At 43.7% G+C, this 15,244-nt stretch overlaps 2 protein-coding genes across 7 annotated transcripts in view; one reads left to right on the forward strand and one right to left on the reverse strand.

The window, feature by feature from the left end:
- nrap (nebulin-related anchoring protein) overlaps positions 1-6,544 on the forward strand; it is a 106,258-nt gene extending 99,714 nt beyond the window's left edge. For all 6 annotated transcript variants that reach the window (XM_085994469.1, XM_085994470.1, XM_085994473.1 and 3 more), the window contains 2 exons: positions 1,743-1,895; positions 3,935-6,544. In XM_085994469.1, the coding sequence (XP_085850595.1) occupies positions 1,743-1,895; positions 3,935-4,045 (264 nt within the window). In that variant the 3' untranslated portion in view covers positions 4,046-6,544. The remainder of the gene's footprint in view (positions 1-1,742; positions 1,896-3,934) is intronic.
- Positions 6,545-13,486: 6,942 nt separating this feature from the next.
- The window catches only part of LOC147113426 (factor VII-activating protease-like), a 103,129-nt gene continuing 101,371 nt past the window's right edge, over positions 13,487-15,244 (reverse strand). Inside the window, exon 15 of the mRNA XM_085996124.1 lies at positions 13,487-13,610. Coding sequence (XP_085852250.1) covers positions 13,487-13,610 — 124 coding nt within the window. The remainder of the gene's footprint in view (positions 13,611-15,244) is intronic.

A 15,244-nucleotide genomic window follows, 5' to 3' on the forward strand; every position in this document is an offset into this window, starting at 1 on the left:
CCAACAATAACCCACTCATTTTAAAGAGATAATATTTGGAAAATCTCAGCTTACATACCTAGGAAATCTTTATTATTTCATGCTGAGTTTGAAATGTCCTTTATCCATATACTTTAATCACATTTTCCAGTTATGTTCCCCCTCTTTTAGATTCCCCTGGGTTAGTACCAGAGAAAGAGAAAACAGGGATAACCCTCAGTTACTAGGACTCTGCAATCTCAACAGGAAAAATGCAAAACGGATTCTACATTTCTGTAGATCCTAAATGTACATTAAGTAATTGAGGGAAGGATGGTTCTATTTTTGAAAGTGGAGCATCAATTGGGAAAAATGAATAGTAGATTAGTATCCATATTTAACAGCATAGTATAGGTTTATGCGTAAAGCAATATTAACACATACATATCAGTGCATAACAACATACCTTCAGGGCTGGAGTTCATTTTCCTGATGCTGTTTTAGTTTTGTGCTACACCAGCTCTAGTTTTGAGAAAATTAATATAAATTAGGCTTGCTGCACATAACAGTTCCGATTCAAGATAGTGGCCCAGAAATTCGGGTCGGGGGCTTCCCGCGGGTGTAAGCCCCCGACCTGCACTTACCTTGCGCGCCGGCCATTGAGCTGTGGGCCCCCGTGGAATTCCGATCCTGGGCCTCCTCCAACTGCCGGTGCGCAGTGCTTGCGTATCCCAGGGGCGCAGTTAGTTCAATGCGTCCCCTGGGATCATGTGGGCCATGGAGAGCCAATCGGAGCAGGGAATGCTTCATTCATAAGTTTGACAGGAAGGGCTGTCAAACTTATAAATACTACGAGCCCCAAAAATCACTAAATCTTCAAATAATTTTTTTTTAAATCTCATTTTTTAAATAAGCTTTAAATTACATGAAATAACTATTTTAAACAATAATTTAAATTTTTGAAAAAAATAATTTTATTTTCTAATGGGGCTAAAAATAAACTTACCTTTCTTTAAAGTATTTAAAAATAATAAACCTGTGGGAAAAATGTTTTAATTTTAATTAATTCACCACTTACCTTGTAAAAAGCAGGCCTTGCGACTGCTTTTTACATGTCTAACTTCTGGAGACTTACCCTCCCGGGAAAACCGACAAAAAAAATGTAAGTTCGATGTGCACGCGCAGCCTCTCCTGCGCACGCGTTCGACCTCTGAACCCCTTCTTTCAGGGGAACGGAAGTGCCGGTTTCCCGCACATGCACAGTGCATGCAGGAAACTGGCACTTCCATTGGGCTTACGGGTGAGTACCCCGTGCGTACTCACCCGTGGAGACCCGAATTTCTGGGCCAGTTACTTTAATACGTTTTACTGAACAATCCCAGTTCTATTCACAAAGAAGAGAAAAATAAAATAACAACATTGGCCAGTCTAACTTCTCAATACTGGTGCTACACGGAGTGTTTACTAAAAACATTACTCTGCTAAACACATTTCTCTCTCCACTGCTTCATTGCAGGCATTAACCCATTAAAATAAATGGACTCATGTCTGGTTTAAATAATGGTCAGAGGAATGTCACACAAATGCGTTAAACGTTTCTCCACTGATATTGCCAGCAATGGTTTTTAGGCTTGTATCTCCGTTGAATAAACAGAAAAACACAGCATTTTATTTTGGTTTCATCTGTTTGGTATTAACTATTGTTGTTGTCTTGTCTCTAGTATGTTGTAGGTAAGCCAGCTAAGTCTTCAATACCTGCTCATTCACTGTATACTTTTCCTTAGGTTGCATACAAATCTGACCTTAACTGGATTCGTGGCATTGGCTGGACACCGCCAGGGTATCATAAAGTGGAAATGGTTAAGCGTGCTGCTGACATGGCATCTGCACAAGGGCTGGACCCCCAGGATGCAGCCATTCAGTATGAACAATTTATGGTTAGTAGTTTAACCAGTTTCTGCAATATACTTCACATAGACTAATCCCAACATGAGAGCATGTGATTTTAATTATTATATGATATAAGTTAGTAAATAATTGTTGACCACAATGTGTGCATCATAGTATGCAACTGTACAGATATAATCGTAATCCTCACCCACAGTCAGCAAATTTAATGACATCGCCACAACCACTATCCCCTTGTGACATTGGCCAGGAAATTCCTTGTGGCTGCTCCTGCTCTGCCCCAGTAACTCCGCTCGACATGCATTGGAAACCCCGTTTATGATGAAGTGAAGCAGGAGCAACTCTGCGCAAATTCCCGGCCATAATTATTCCCAATGATAGACTTGTTCAAATTTTCAGGCACATAAACCTTTGATGAATACAGCATAATTATGATAACCTCTTTTTATCTGATGTATTTAGCAAACAGCAGCTTCCTTGCTTTGATGAAACAATTTAAACTGCAATCTCTGCATCAATAAGCATAGGAGCATTATAGGCAAGTAACACATTGATAGTGTATAAGTGAACCAGATAATATATTGGCCCAGAAATTCAGGTCGGGGGCTTCCCGTGGGTGCAAGCCTCCGACCTGCACTTACCTAGCGCGCCGGCCGTTGAGCTGTGGGCCCGCGTGGGATTCCGATCCTGGGCCTCCTCCAACTGCCGGCGCGCAGTGCTTGCGTATTCCAGGGGTGCAGTTAGTTTGATGCGTCCCCTGGGATCACGTGGGCCATGGAGAGCCAATGGTAGCAGGGAATGCTTCATTCATAAGTTTGACAGGAAGAGCTGTCAAACCTATAAATACTATAAGCCCAAAATCATCACTAAATCTTCAAATAAATTTTTAAAAAATCACATTTTTAAAATAACTATAAATTACATGAAATAACTATTTTAAACAATAATTTAAATTTTTGAAAAAATGAATTACATTTTCTAACAGGGCTAAAAATAAACTTACCTTTAAAGTATTTAAAAATAATAAAAATATTTTTATTTTAATTAATTCACCATTTACCTTGTTAAAAGCAGGCCTTACGCTGGCTTTTTAAAAGTGTAACTCCGGGAGACTTACCCTCCATGAGAAACCTGGAAAAAAAACGTAAATTCAATGTGCACACGCTGCCTCTCCTGCGCACGCGTTCCACCTCTCAACCCCTTCTTTCAGGGGAACAGAAGTGCCGGTTTCCCGCGCATGCACGAAACCGGCACTTCCATTGGGCTTACAGGTGAGTACCCCATGTGTACTCACCCGTGGAGACCCGAATTTCTGGGCCATTGTCTTCTATTTTTAAACGGTATGTTCTCTGAGTAACATTGGGTGCGAAAAGAAATGAGTTCACCAAAAATAATTCTTTAATATTACAGCTACATTCAAAATGCAAGCATCAGGGACTGTAGACACTTTAGACAAGAATGTCATACATATATGAAGCACATGATATCAAATGAATGTCTTAATAAATGCCAGATTCAGATAAACTGCACTTAGGCATTTGAAGTTATATCAACCCTGGTTCATTCCTGCAAAAATCTATTCATGTATGTAATGAAATGTAAAACCTGGAACTTTAGGGATAATTTTCTGGACTCAGCCTCCTGGTGGGTAGTTTGCCCGCATAAAATGCATATTGGAAACTCATTGCACATCGTGCATCATTGTCAGGCCCTTTAAATGAATGGTCAGAAAATAATGTGCAGTGTGCACCCAGATTTCTGATATGTGCTCTGGCGGATTAGGCTCCCCATGGGAGCACCAAGTTAAATAATTACCCCTTAAAGTACAGGAAATCATTTGTAGGTCTGTGTGTCCAGAACAACGTGAAGGGGTCTAATCAAATTATTGTGAAGGACGATTTAAAGTATCCTAAATTTCTGAAGTTTTAATGCTTGGAGCTATACCTCATGCTTTCTTGATGGCTGCACTAGAAAATGATTGATGTCTTATAGAATATGACTGCAAAGTATTAGCACAGAATTATTATGCATGAAGCTAAAAGCTCATGTTCCCCCCTTTTATTATCAGCGAGCTCAGGCAAACAGAAGTACAGAAGAATCTCAGCGGACAGATGTGATGCCAGATGCGACTGAGATGCTTCAAGTAAAAAAGCACAAGATGAAACTCACTAAAAAATAAAATGCTAACACTGCTAATTGCTGTTCTAGTTGTTAAATGGCACACTTTTTCCCAGATTATATATAAGCTACATTTACATTTTGTTTTAGCTTTTAGTCAAAATCTGCATACATAATTAATGCACCTTCTGTAATGCAAGATACTTTAATTCATTTTCTATTCACTCATTTGTATTAAGCAGTTTAAATTGTAATTTTATTTGTCTAAGTGAAAAAGTATGCATTGAAAATTATTGAAGTGTTAAATTTTATACGTGTCTTTGTGGAATGCAAACTATATTACCTGTTACTATAGACTAACCACCAGTCTAGAGTATTGAATTGGCTCACTTTTGCATGGGCCAGATTCTATTCAGCAAATAGCCCCAAAAATGATGGGGATTTTTTACTTGAGCCCCAAACGGTCGTGATATTGGAGGTGTGCCTGCAGATCCCGCCTAACTCGGCAGGCAGGCAGCCAGCCCGAACCGTTTTGGGGTTTGGACCTCATTAACATTTTTGCGATGTGCTGTGGGTGCTAAATGGGTGCTAAATGGGTGCTCCGCTGCAGCTCGGCAGTATCCTGAAGCGAAAAAGCGTCTGGCAGGCAGGGCCTGTCGGGAGGAGGGCCGGGGCGCGGAAGGGGAGAGGTGGTGGGCAGCAATAGGCTGGAAGATTTTTTGCGGGGCTTAGAGGAGTATTCTTGCTTGAGAAAAAACCCAAAAAACCTCACCTTATTTGGAGAGGCCTTCAGCAGTCCCTTTAAGAGCCACCAATTAACCTCTCATCCCCTGGAGAAAGCGTGGAACTAGCATGCACTGTGCATGTTCCACCCACTTCTCCACGAATATTGTAGTCGGGATCCTACAACAGGCATAGAACCCCGAATTTGCAAATTTAACCTGTTTTGGGCAGGAGTGCCTGGCGTCCAATGATTCAGGCAGGCAAATGGGTGCACAACATCCACAGCAGATTTCACCTCTGCTGGCCACCCATTTTTCAGGTGAGTAATGGGTGGTCGGCAGTTGAAGATCTCTCTCGATATGTTTTCTTAAAAGAAGTTCACCATCGGGTTCTCCTACTGAGTAATTCAATATACTGCACCTTTTTTCCCCCTTTCTCAAATGCCTATTTTCTGTCCTGAATTCTCTCTGTGCCATATTCTGTCTCCAGAGAATGAACTGGAGACCCGCTTCTCCAGCAGCCACAGGGAGGCGTGCGAGAGTGGCTCAGACTAATTCTCCATCTGATTATGTTTTTCTTATATCTCTCTTACTGTGGGGTATGGATCACCCTCCGCTCAGCACTTATCCGTGACAGCATTTCGAGACTGAAATCCCAGCGCCACCTCATCCTCCCACACTGTGACACAATGGGCTCGATTTTGTCAATGGGGAGCTTTTGGAGGCGGGACTCCCACTTATTGGGTTGTAGTCCCGCCTCCATCGACCTGTGGCCAACCCACGCTATTTTCCCTTGATTGACCTTGTTAAGCCCGCCCAGCGGGCTCAGCAGGCCAATTAGGGGACACCTGGTTACTGGTGACATCAGCGATTGACATTTCATCTGTCAAGAGCTTTTGACAAATGAAAAATCAGTGTTTGACAGCTCTGTGAAGCTGTCAAACACGGACAATCTGTCTTCTAACTTGAGTCCTTCTACTCAGACTCAGTTAGAGATCTCTCCAGACCAGAGAGCAGAGGCTGCGGCCATTCTGCTTTGTGTGCCGGTGAGCTGAGGGACTCCCGAGAACTGAAGGAAGGAAGCCTGCAGGAGAAAGTAAAGGTAAGTAAAACGTATTAAAACACTTTACACTTACCTCACACACGTACCTCTGCACACATGCACCCATCACTCACCTGCACAACGGACATCTCGACCCCTCTAACCCCTGCAGACCGACGGTCCGCCTCGCTAACTTGGCGTGGTTCGGAGCCGTCAGACAACCCACACTTCAGGGCTAAAAATAGGGATTAGGCAAAAAACTGCCTGTTAACTACCTGTTAACAGGCAGTTAATTGGCACTAATCCCCTTCCCGCCTCGGGGAGGCGGCTCCCAGCACAGGTCGGGTACCCGCCTCCTGGGACATTGGCACGGGGGCAGGTTGGGGGTGGGATGGGTTCCTGCCCCCCGATTCTGCAATTTTCCCACCACTCCCGCCTCCAAACCCGCCTCCTCGAGGCTTGGAAAATCGAACCCAATGTGTAGGTGGTTCAATGTGCTGTCCTATCTTGTGACCCTACACCGTGTCTCACACAACTGCGCCAAATGTTTCATACTCTGGCTACTGATAAACTGGCACAGCCTCTGCATTATATTCTGGTTTCCAAGTCTGACTTTTGACAAGATGTACTAGTTTCACTAGCACGCAGGGTGCATAAAACCTGCACAATTGTTTTCAAGATCTGATGATGTAACTGATTGTCTAACCTAGGCATTTAATAAGTTAAATGTAGACAGTTGTGCATATTTTCCAGAGACTGGCAAAATAAAATGATTCTAAGTCGGTGCTCAGTCGGAGATGCTGTCAGATCATCTTTTCATTTGCATCTGATTTCATTTTTAAGATAAGGCCATTTGTATTATAATCAGCTATGGCCAATATAACTGTCCTGGTGGTGTAGTGGATGAGTGCTCTACGTCCCTGCAAAGTTGTTTCTGGTCTGTGATGGGGACAGTGAGCAAAGGTAATTTCCTTCCCCCAGGAAAGGAGAAGAAATCAAGCGGGTGAGCTAACCTAACTCATCACGTTTATTTCCCAGGAACTGGCTCATGAAGGAGTTCTGGCAGTAGGGGCGAGATTGGTTGGGAGCCTGTTATAAAATGGTACGTGGTATAGGAGTGACCTAGAGAGGTAGACACAAATAACTGAAATATATGATGAACAAAGAAGGGAACTGACCAATCACTGATAACATAGTACAGGTAAAGATTATTACATGAAATGGTCATTACATTATGAAACGACTAGGCAAAGCCACAATTTCACATAATTAATTGTATCCAATAATATTTGAAATCAGTCTTGTTATAATTAACATTTATTTCTGTATTTCTTGAGTTGCTGCTCCCAGTTCCGTTCACGTAGCTGATCTCATAACTGTTTTCAACCATCGGAAAATGTACATACCGTGAAGCTATTAACTGTGGCATCAAAATTTTAGGCAACTTAGAAAATAACACACATCACCCTTGGTCATTCTTTTTTTAAACAATAAACATTTACATTTTATAATTCTATAATATAGTGAAAATTGGAGCTAACATTAGGGGACCTGGACTTTCCTCCAATATCCTATCTCAAATTGGACAGGATAGCCAACCTTATCGCAACATCAATTTCCTCTCCCCCGCGCAGCTGGGAAGGCTGCTGACTATCCCTTCCTTGCTTTCCACATGGTGAGGAGGTAGGACCTGGCAAGCTGACTTATTTCCTTGCCTTCTGCTACTGATTCCGTTGACCCCAGGATAGGGAAGATGGTAATCCCTGGGGCAGCGGTGGAAGGCATGCTCCACTTTCAGAGGGCGAGCGTGCATGGGCCCTTTTCCATCTTCTCAGGCTCCAACCATGCACAGGATGAATGCCGTGGCACAGCCCAAGGCCTAAAGCAGAAATTCTAGGCTGGTCTTTGGGCTGTTCTGTGTAAATGGCACCCTCGCCTTCTGATGCGGCACGACCGCTGGCATTTTTCTTCCACCCCAGAAATGGCAGGTCCCTCTTAGCCATGGAGATTGTTAGAGAGTATAATATAAAGGCGAGCTTCGAGTTGTTGACTGTGTTCCAGGGAATGAGGATTCTAAGAGTAAAGGGGGAAAAATTCAGTTGGTTAGCCCTTAAGAGGGCGCTATTGGGGCGCAAAGCAACTATCGCCTGTGCGCGGCGATGTTTGCGCCGCTCACGAAATTAACTAGACATTTTGCGGCGGCGCTAAACACTACCGCCACGATCTCCTGCGCCGGCAGATCGTGACGTCAGTTGAGTGTGTAGCGCCCCGAACCGGATATTGAGTGGCGCCCCCTGCCTTACCGCCTGCCGCTAGCAACGACAGGTTGAGGGGAGCGTTTTGTAGTCAGGAAGGGACTGGGTGAGCGCTATTTAAAGGCGACCGCTTCCTGCCTGTTTTTGTTGGTGACATTTTTGCACCACGCATTCTGAGAGAGAGAGACTGACTTCTGGAGAGATTCAACGCTGTGTGAAGGAGTTTTGGGTACTGAGCAGCACTTTGCAGGTTCATTTTGATTTGCCCTTGTATCGATTTAGAAGAGAGTATGGGGGCTGCACTCTGAGCTCTTTCCCTGGGTCTCTCCATTGTTCTTTCCAGCAGATTTGATGTACAGGTCTCTCCAGGCCAAGATTCAAGGCTGCAATGAGCAGGATGTGGATGGAGAGCAAGATCAACCCTCCCCTTTAAGAACTGGCTGGCGCCATTGTGTCTGTGTTCCATTGCTGACTGACATCACATGAGCTCTGAGGTAGCGCCTTGCTCCTCAGCCTTTGCGCCTTAAGACAGGTGTGTAGCGCCTGATTTAGCGCTCCAATCACGATAAAAGCCAAGTTTGCAGTCGGAGGCGATAATTAGCGCCAGGCGCTAATCTTTGCACCCGGCCGATAACCGCACCCCAAACGGGGTGCTACTGAATTTTTCCCCCAAAGTCTTTGCTGACGATTTGAAATGCACTACCTGAAAGGGTAGTGGCAGCAGATTCAATAGTAACTTTCAAAAGGGAATTGGATATCTACTTGAAAAGAAGTTGTTTACAGGGCTATGGGGAAAGAGTAGAGGAGTGGGACTAATTGGACAGCGCTTTCAAAGAGCTGGCACAGACACGATGGACTGAATGGCCTCCTGTGCTGTATGATTCTTACAGATTGTATTATAGGAAAGTGATACTATGATAAAATGAGACAACACAAAATGAAGGTTGCAGGAGACCCCATGGTACAATTGCTGAGCTCAAGCTGCAGGGTAGCCAACTATCGATCTCTACCTAACTCCCATGACAATCGGTCGCACTTATACTTTCTGTAAAGCCATTGCATCATAATTCTTCCATGACCCTTACTGGTTTTCATTAGGCCCCATTAGCTCAACATTTCAAAGACTCACTGTCTGATGGTACCATGGGTTGGAAGGCTCCGTAGCACGGTCTCAGGACATAACAGAAACTGTCTCATCTACTTACATGTACAGAAAAGGGTAAACATACAGGCCTAGAAATCCGATAATGCCACCGCAGGGCGAGGTTAACTCGCGCCTGTAAAAGGAATGCAGCCAGCACCGTTATTCTGGTGCTGCCTGCTGATTTAAATGATTGGAGTGTAGAACCTACCGTGCAACACGTTTTGGGTAGTACGCTCAGCAGGAGGCCCAATGGAGTGTGGCCCTAGCATCCCTGGAGTGAGGCAGCATTGTCTTAAAGCTAGCCTGTCATTTTAGGAAGCAGTCTCGAGCCCTTAAAGGGGAACTGCCTTCTAAAATGAAAAAATAAAAATAATTTTAAAATAGGCAGTCTTTTGGGGCCCATAGAGCTCAACTGCCTTCTGGAAAAAATAAAAAAACATTCAAAATAATTTCAAAATGGCAGTCTTCAGCTCTTAAAGCTGAACTGCCTTCTGCTCGTTTTAAAAAAAAAAGGGAAAGGTGCTTCAGCACTAACACAAATGGCTCAACAGTCCAGGGAAAGGGCACCAAGAGTCTCACACACAGCACTCCAGCTTTCTGCAGGGGCTCAACACTGGAAGAGATGTTCTGTACCCACAGGGGGCCAGGAGGCCCTCCAGAAAGAGGGATGTGGGACCAGATCACCGAGACCGTCACTACCAACAGTGTCGCCCCCAGGATATGTCTCCAGTGCCCAAAGAAGTTTCATGACCTCAGACCAGTGGTCAAGGTCAGTGAATGCATCTACAAAAACCATCTCCTATCAACTGCATCACTAACCTCACACACTGCTCAATGCACAACCCCCCCCCCCCCCCGATCACTCACCTACCAACAATCTACCAAACACAAGGCACACCTCACATTTCTAGCTTCACCTCACCCTGTTGGAGGAGATGGTGCTGGCCATTCTTGGCAGGGGCATGGCTGAGTCCTTGGCCAGCAGCAAGGCTGAAAGAATACAAGATGCTGGTATCCTCAGACGATATCGTCCTTCTCACATCCCACTTCCCCCTCATCTCACAACCTCTTCTGATGTGCAAGCTGTGCATGGTGTAAGAATGCAGCTCTTGCTTTCCCTCCCTCCCCTCACCACAACCCTACCCTTGTGCCTTCCTCATTTCAGACACCCAAGAAATCCATCCTGCCCAGCCTGTGTTTGACCAAGAAGATGGACAGAGAGTGAAGAAGATGAAACACCGTCACTCGATTTGACACTCCCAGCCACCAGTTCCTCGAGGTTGTCCTGCAAGGTCATCTGCAGTGTCCCCCGCTGAAAGTCAACAGCCTTCCACCAGCCATGCTGCAGCCATTGGGGGAGCACTGCGTAGCATCAGTAGAATAGGCAAAGGCATACACAAGACAGTCACTAAAGGAATGCACAAGGGTGATTAGTTGATTTCTTGATGTCATTTTGGATGCATATTTGAATAATGTTGGATTGGAAAGTTTGCTTTGTGGTGGCTTTTATTTCAACATTGTGGCCAAGAGGATGCTGTGATGGTCTGTAACAGAGGGAAGGTAAGGTGTGGGACTAATGTTGAAAGGGGAATTGGGGTTGTAGTCACTGGTAGCACAGGCAGATGATTCCATCCTGGATATTCTGGCCAGAAAGGGGCTGTCTGGGTTCCATCCTTCCTTCCGCTTCCTCCTCTTCTGTGTCTTCCTCTTCTGCTTCTTCCTCTTTCCTCTGTGAACAGCTTGTCCCCTTTGCTGCCTCTGCTTCATCTCCATGTGCCCCCCAGGACTCTGAGCAAGTGGTCTTCTCAGAGGCAAAATACTGCAGTTGCTGGAAATCTGAAATAAAAGCAGAAAATGCTGGAAATACTCAGCAGGCCAGGCAGCATCTTGACCTGAAACGTTAACTCTGTTTCGCTCTCCACAAATGCGGCCTGACCGGCTGAGCATTTCCAGCATTTTCAGTCTTATCAGAGGCCTTACTTTACCATCCAAAGCCTTGCAAGCGTCCAGTAGCGCTCCCTGCACACTTTAATAACTTTTTTAATGTATTGCACCAAGCCACTACTTCAATAAAATCTAAAAAAAAACGCTCCAAAAACTGAAATCCAAACTTACCTGAAAGATGTGTGTGTGTCCCTTTAAGAAGCGTTGGCAGCATCTCTGCAGGGCTGCTTCGCACTCGTTTTTCTGTGCATATTTAGGATAGGATGTTAAGGCATGCGAGAATGTCCAAAATAGCAGTTGTGGCGTCAAATCAGCCGTTTACACCGATTGACATCATGATCTGCTCATTTAAATTTGAGAGGGCAGCACTGTCAACGGCAGCGCTATGGCCCTCACCAAAATGGCGGCTACCATGCCCCGCGCTGGAAGTGAGGCGGCTGCTTTTTTTTCAACAAAACCGGCCTTAATGGCTGGTGCTACAACAGGGAATTTCTAGGCCATTGTTGTCAAACAGATAGATGTATCCATTAGAAGGACAAAGATTACACAAGAAATCCGAATCTATCTTATATGACAACTGTGGTACCAGCTTTGCAGATTTGACTGTCTTACTGACATTCTCCAAATACTAGCTGTTTCAACAAGTTTCTGAAGAAACTGTCTTTTAACTACTAAAATGGAGTCTTTGATACAAAATGGAATCCAAATAGAACGTTCTCGCATAGCTTCTTTAACATGGATCCCTCTGAGAGGGATTTTGAGCAACTACTGTATTCGATCCCAGGAAAATGGTTTGGGGTTACGCCGGGGCGGGGGGTGATGGGCTGAATTCCTGCCCCACCCCTCCTGGGACAGGTTGAGGAAAATCCAGGCCATTGTGTCAAAATGTTGTCTGGGAAGTGAAAAACAGTTTCCCTCTTAGAATATGGAATGCTGAAAGAGTCAAAGATGTTGAAGAGATGAGACGTGTCCTGAAATACAAGACATTCTCACAGGGAGCCTCTTGTATTTGATGTATGCCTAATTGACCCAGTAAAAGGTGGCAAGGTAGGAAATTAATGGCAAAGCACAAGTGGTCATCTGTGAAAATGCAGCAGCAAAATTGATAGACAGTCCAGGATATAGAGCAGTTAGTACCTGATATACTATTTTTAAGATCTATGCCTAGGCAAACAGCCTTCATTATTGCAGCTCGCCTGACTGCGTGAGTACTAAAAATTGAAACATAAAAGAAACTGACACCGTAGACTTAATCCACAAGCAGATGATATTTAATCTTGCATGATGTTGACAATCCATGAAACAGGCAAAGAGATAATAAGAATCACCCCAGACAGGTGTGGATCGCTTCCAAACAGGATGAAACACATAAAACTGTTTCAGAAGTGTCATTGACCAGATTTAAACAGTAAGATCCTTTAATATCTAAGCATTTGAGCAACTACTGTATGCACTGTGTGAAGCTCAGGACCCTCAGCAGTCTATAAACAGGAGGGAGACTAAGTTTGCAGAGATATGACTTAAAAAGCATGTGGAATTGTGCACAGCTACTGTCAGAGGGGACAAGAAAGGAATTGAGCCTTTGGCCTCTGAATGGGAGCATGTGCTCCACTTCCAGAGTGCTTGATTAATAATTTCTACAAGTATGCCAGTTTGTTTGATCTTCATTAAGGACAGCACTGGCATTCAGTATTTCCTGTGCCCATTGCTACAATAATTATGCAAGCCACTTCAAAGCAAAGATGATCACGATTGGCGTGCTGCGCATAAATTTACTTTAAGTGGAGGAGATGGTATGCAGGATCATTTCCACTTCCTTGACCTCACCCATCTGGTGCTAGTGGCGTAATGAGGTATGCAGCAGCTGGAAACAGGATTAGCTGCAGTAGGTTGCTATTGGCTGGTAAGTGTACCAGCTCCTCTACTGTTCCAGGAGTTCTTCCTTAGAATCTAATCCATTGGCACTTTTGGGGTATTGATTCTAAAATGACACCATCTGCACCTGCCTTTCTCGCAGCTGTATTGTGAAGATTGCCTACTGAGACTAGCATTGAGGTCAACACGTGTAATGCTGGCTTTGTGTTTCATCTTGTTCTCTGTGTCTGGGACCCAGCCAGAACTCAGTTACTGTTCCCCATTGTATCTGCCCCAAAAGGTCAGATGCATCTGGTAGGTTTTACCCAGGCACTAAAAGTTACAGCAGAACATTCTGTTGTAGCCCATTGCTAAAAGGCAGCTATTGATAAACGATAGCAGTTATTATTCAATTATAATTATTCCAGTAAAGTAACCAGCCCAGGAGAGTAGGAGGGAAATTGTTGCAATCCTGTCAGGCTAAAAGCTTGGCTTTTTTTAACAAATTGATAATGACGGCTGCCATTAATTCAGGTTACTTCTAAGTATTGTAATTGTAACCGACAGTTTGGATGCCCTCTGAGTTCACTGCTGAGAAAACTGAAGAACTTTTCATGATACTGTTGAAAGACAATTTAGTCTCAGTAGTTGAAGTCTTGAAGTATCTAACAAAGCAATACATACAGTCAGTATCTCAACCTTCATTCATATCATCTTTTGACACCCAGTTAAACATTAATAATCCCTATTGTGCAGGGCTGACTTGTCATATCTGATTCTCAGGAAGCAGTGCAACAGAAACATTATATGAAAGGGTTTAAAAGCAGTGTGGTTATCCAGAATGAGTGATCAAAACATTGGTACCAGAAAAGATGACCAGAGACAATTGTATTTGTCTGAATGCACATAGCACAGATAATGAACGAATGAGAGGTAATAATCACACATGAAAATGATATTTACTAGAAACTTTTTGGAGTTGTTTCAGCCTAATCTGTGCAATTTGTTTACACTGATTAAAAGCATCAGCACCTTTTTAAAGAAGAAGTGATCTCTTACATAATGAAATAAAAACATAATGGCTCGGATTTTGCAGTCAGTGGCAAAGGGATGGCGCTCGCTGCTGACCTTGAAAAAAGCTACCCACAAAGATTTAGCGGGTTCTACAGTATTGATTTCTTCTATTACGATGTGGTGTTGAATATAGCGCCATCTATAGGGGATCTATGGTGTCCAGCAACAGTGAATCATCAGGCAGGCTGATCAGCCAATCAGATTGAAGAATTTTCACAGGCCGCAAACCAGGAAGTAAAAAGCACGGATTATAATTCACTTTGTAATCATTTTACAGAAAGCAAAATAAAGATTGGCATTAAGGAAGAAGCTGAAATATCATAAACTTAAAAAAAAAATCATTTTTATTAATTTAAATGTCATGGAATTTTTTAATGGTATTCTGAGGGAATGACACACCCGAGAGGTTGTTCAGCAGTAATTATGACTTAGTATACCATTAAAAACTAGTTACATCTCATTCGACAATGCTTCACATTTTCAATGTTTTTTACAGCGATAATAGTACGTAAAAAGTTGAAGTCCACGTCAAATCACTGATTCTGTGCTGATTGCATCTGTGAAGACTGCAACAGCGCACCTTGTGGAGGAGCAGGGTATCACTGACAGCAACTTCCAGTTTTCCGCATTTAACTGCGCATGTGTGGTCGCCAGCAGTTGCTGTCAGTTTCACACAGTAATGCTGACAGTTTCGCCGTCATTACAACCACAAATTCTGGGCCATTATGTCAATCAAGCTGGTGCGTATTTCTAGCGTTTCCTGTTTTTATTTCAGATGTGTACATGTCGAAGTAAAGCAATAGTTTGCCAAAAAAGTCAATTGTAAGAAGATCTGACCATTCTCAAAATTAGGGCGATGTTATGAGATGAATATTTAATAAACTTAAAATCTGTATTTTGGCGGACACTTGTGGTGTTTATTTTAATGGGTTAATACCTCTGTTAAAATAGCTGAGAAAAGGATTTGTCATGAGCACACTAAGGGCTGAATTTTACCAGCGCTCAGAGGGTGGGTTTGGAGGCGGGTCCGCTGCCAAAATCAATAAGATTGACAGCGGGCCGATATCCCGTTCTGAACCCGCCTCCTTGTGTGTTTCCCAAGTGCCAACTCTGCCTGCGCTTTGCAGACCCGGCACTAAGCGGCGGGTAAGACAATTCAGATAGTTAAGAGCTTGTTTAAAGCAATTTGATCAGCATTTTACCAGGTACAAACCATTTTCCCAAG

The sequence above is a fragment of the Somniosus microcephalus genome, chromosome 8 (genome assembly GCF_052327205.1).
Source record: "Somniosus microcephalus isolate GS21.2 chromosome 8, FLI_Smic_1.0, whole genome shotgun sequence".
NCBI classification, from domain to species: domain Eukaryota; kingdom Metazoa; phylum Chordata; class Chondrichthyes; order Squaliformes; family Somniosidae; genus Somniosus; species Somniosus microcephalus.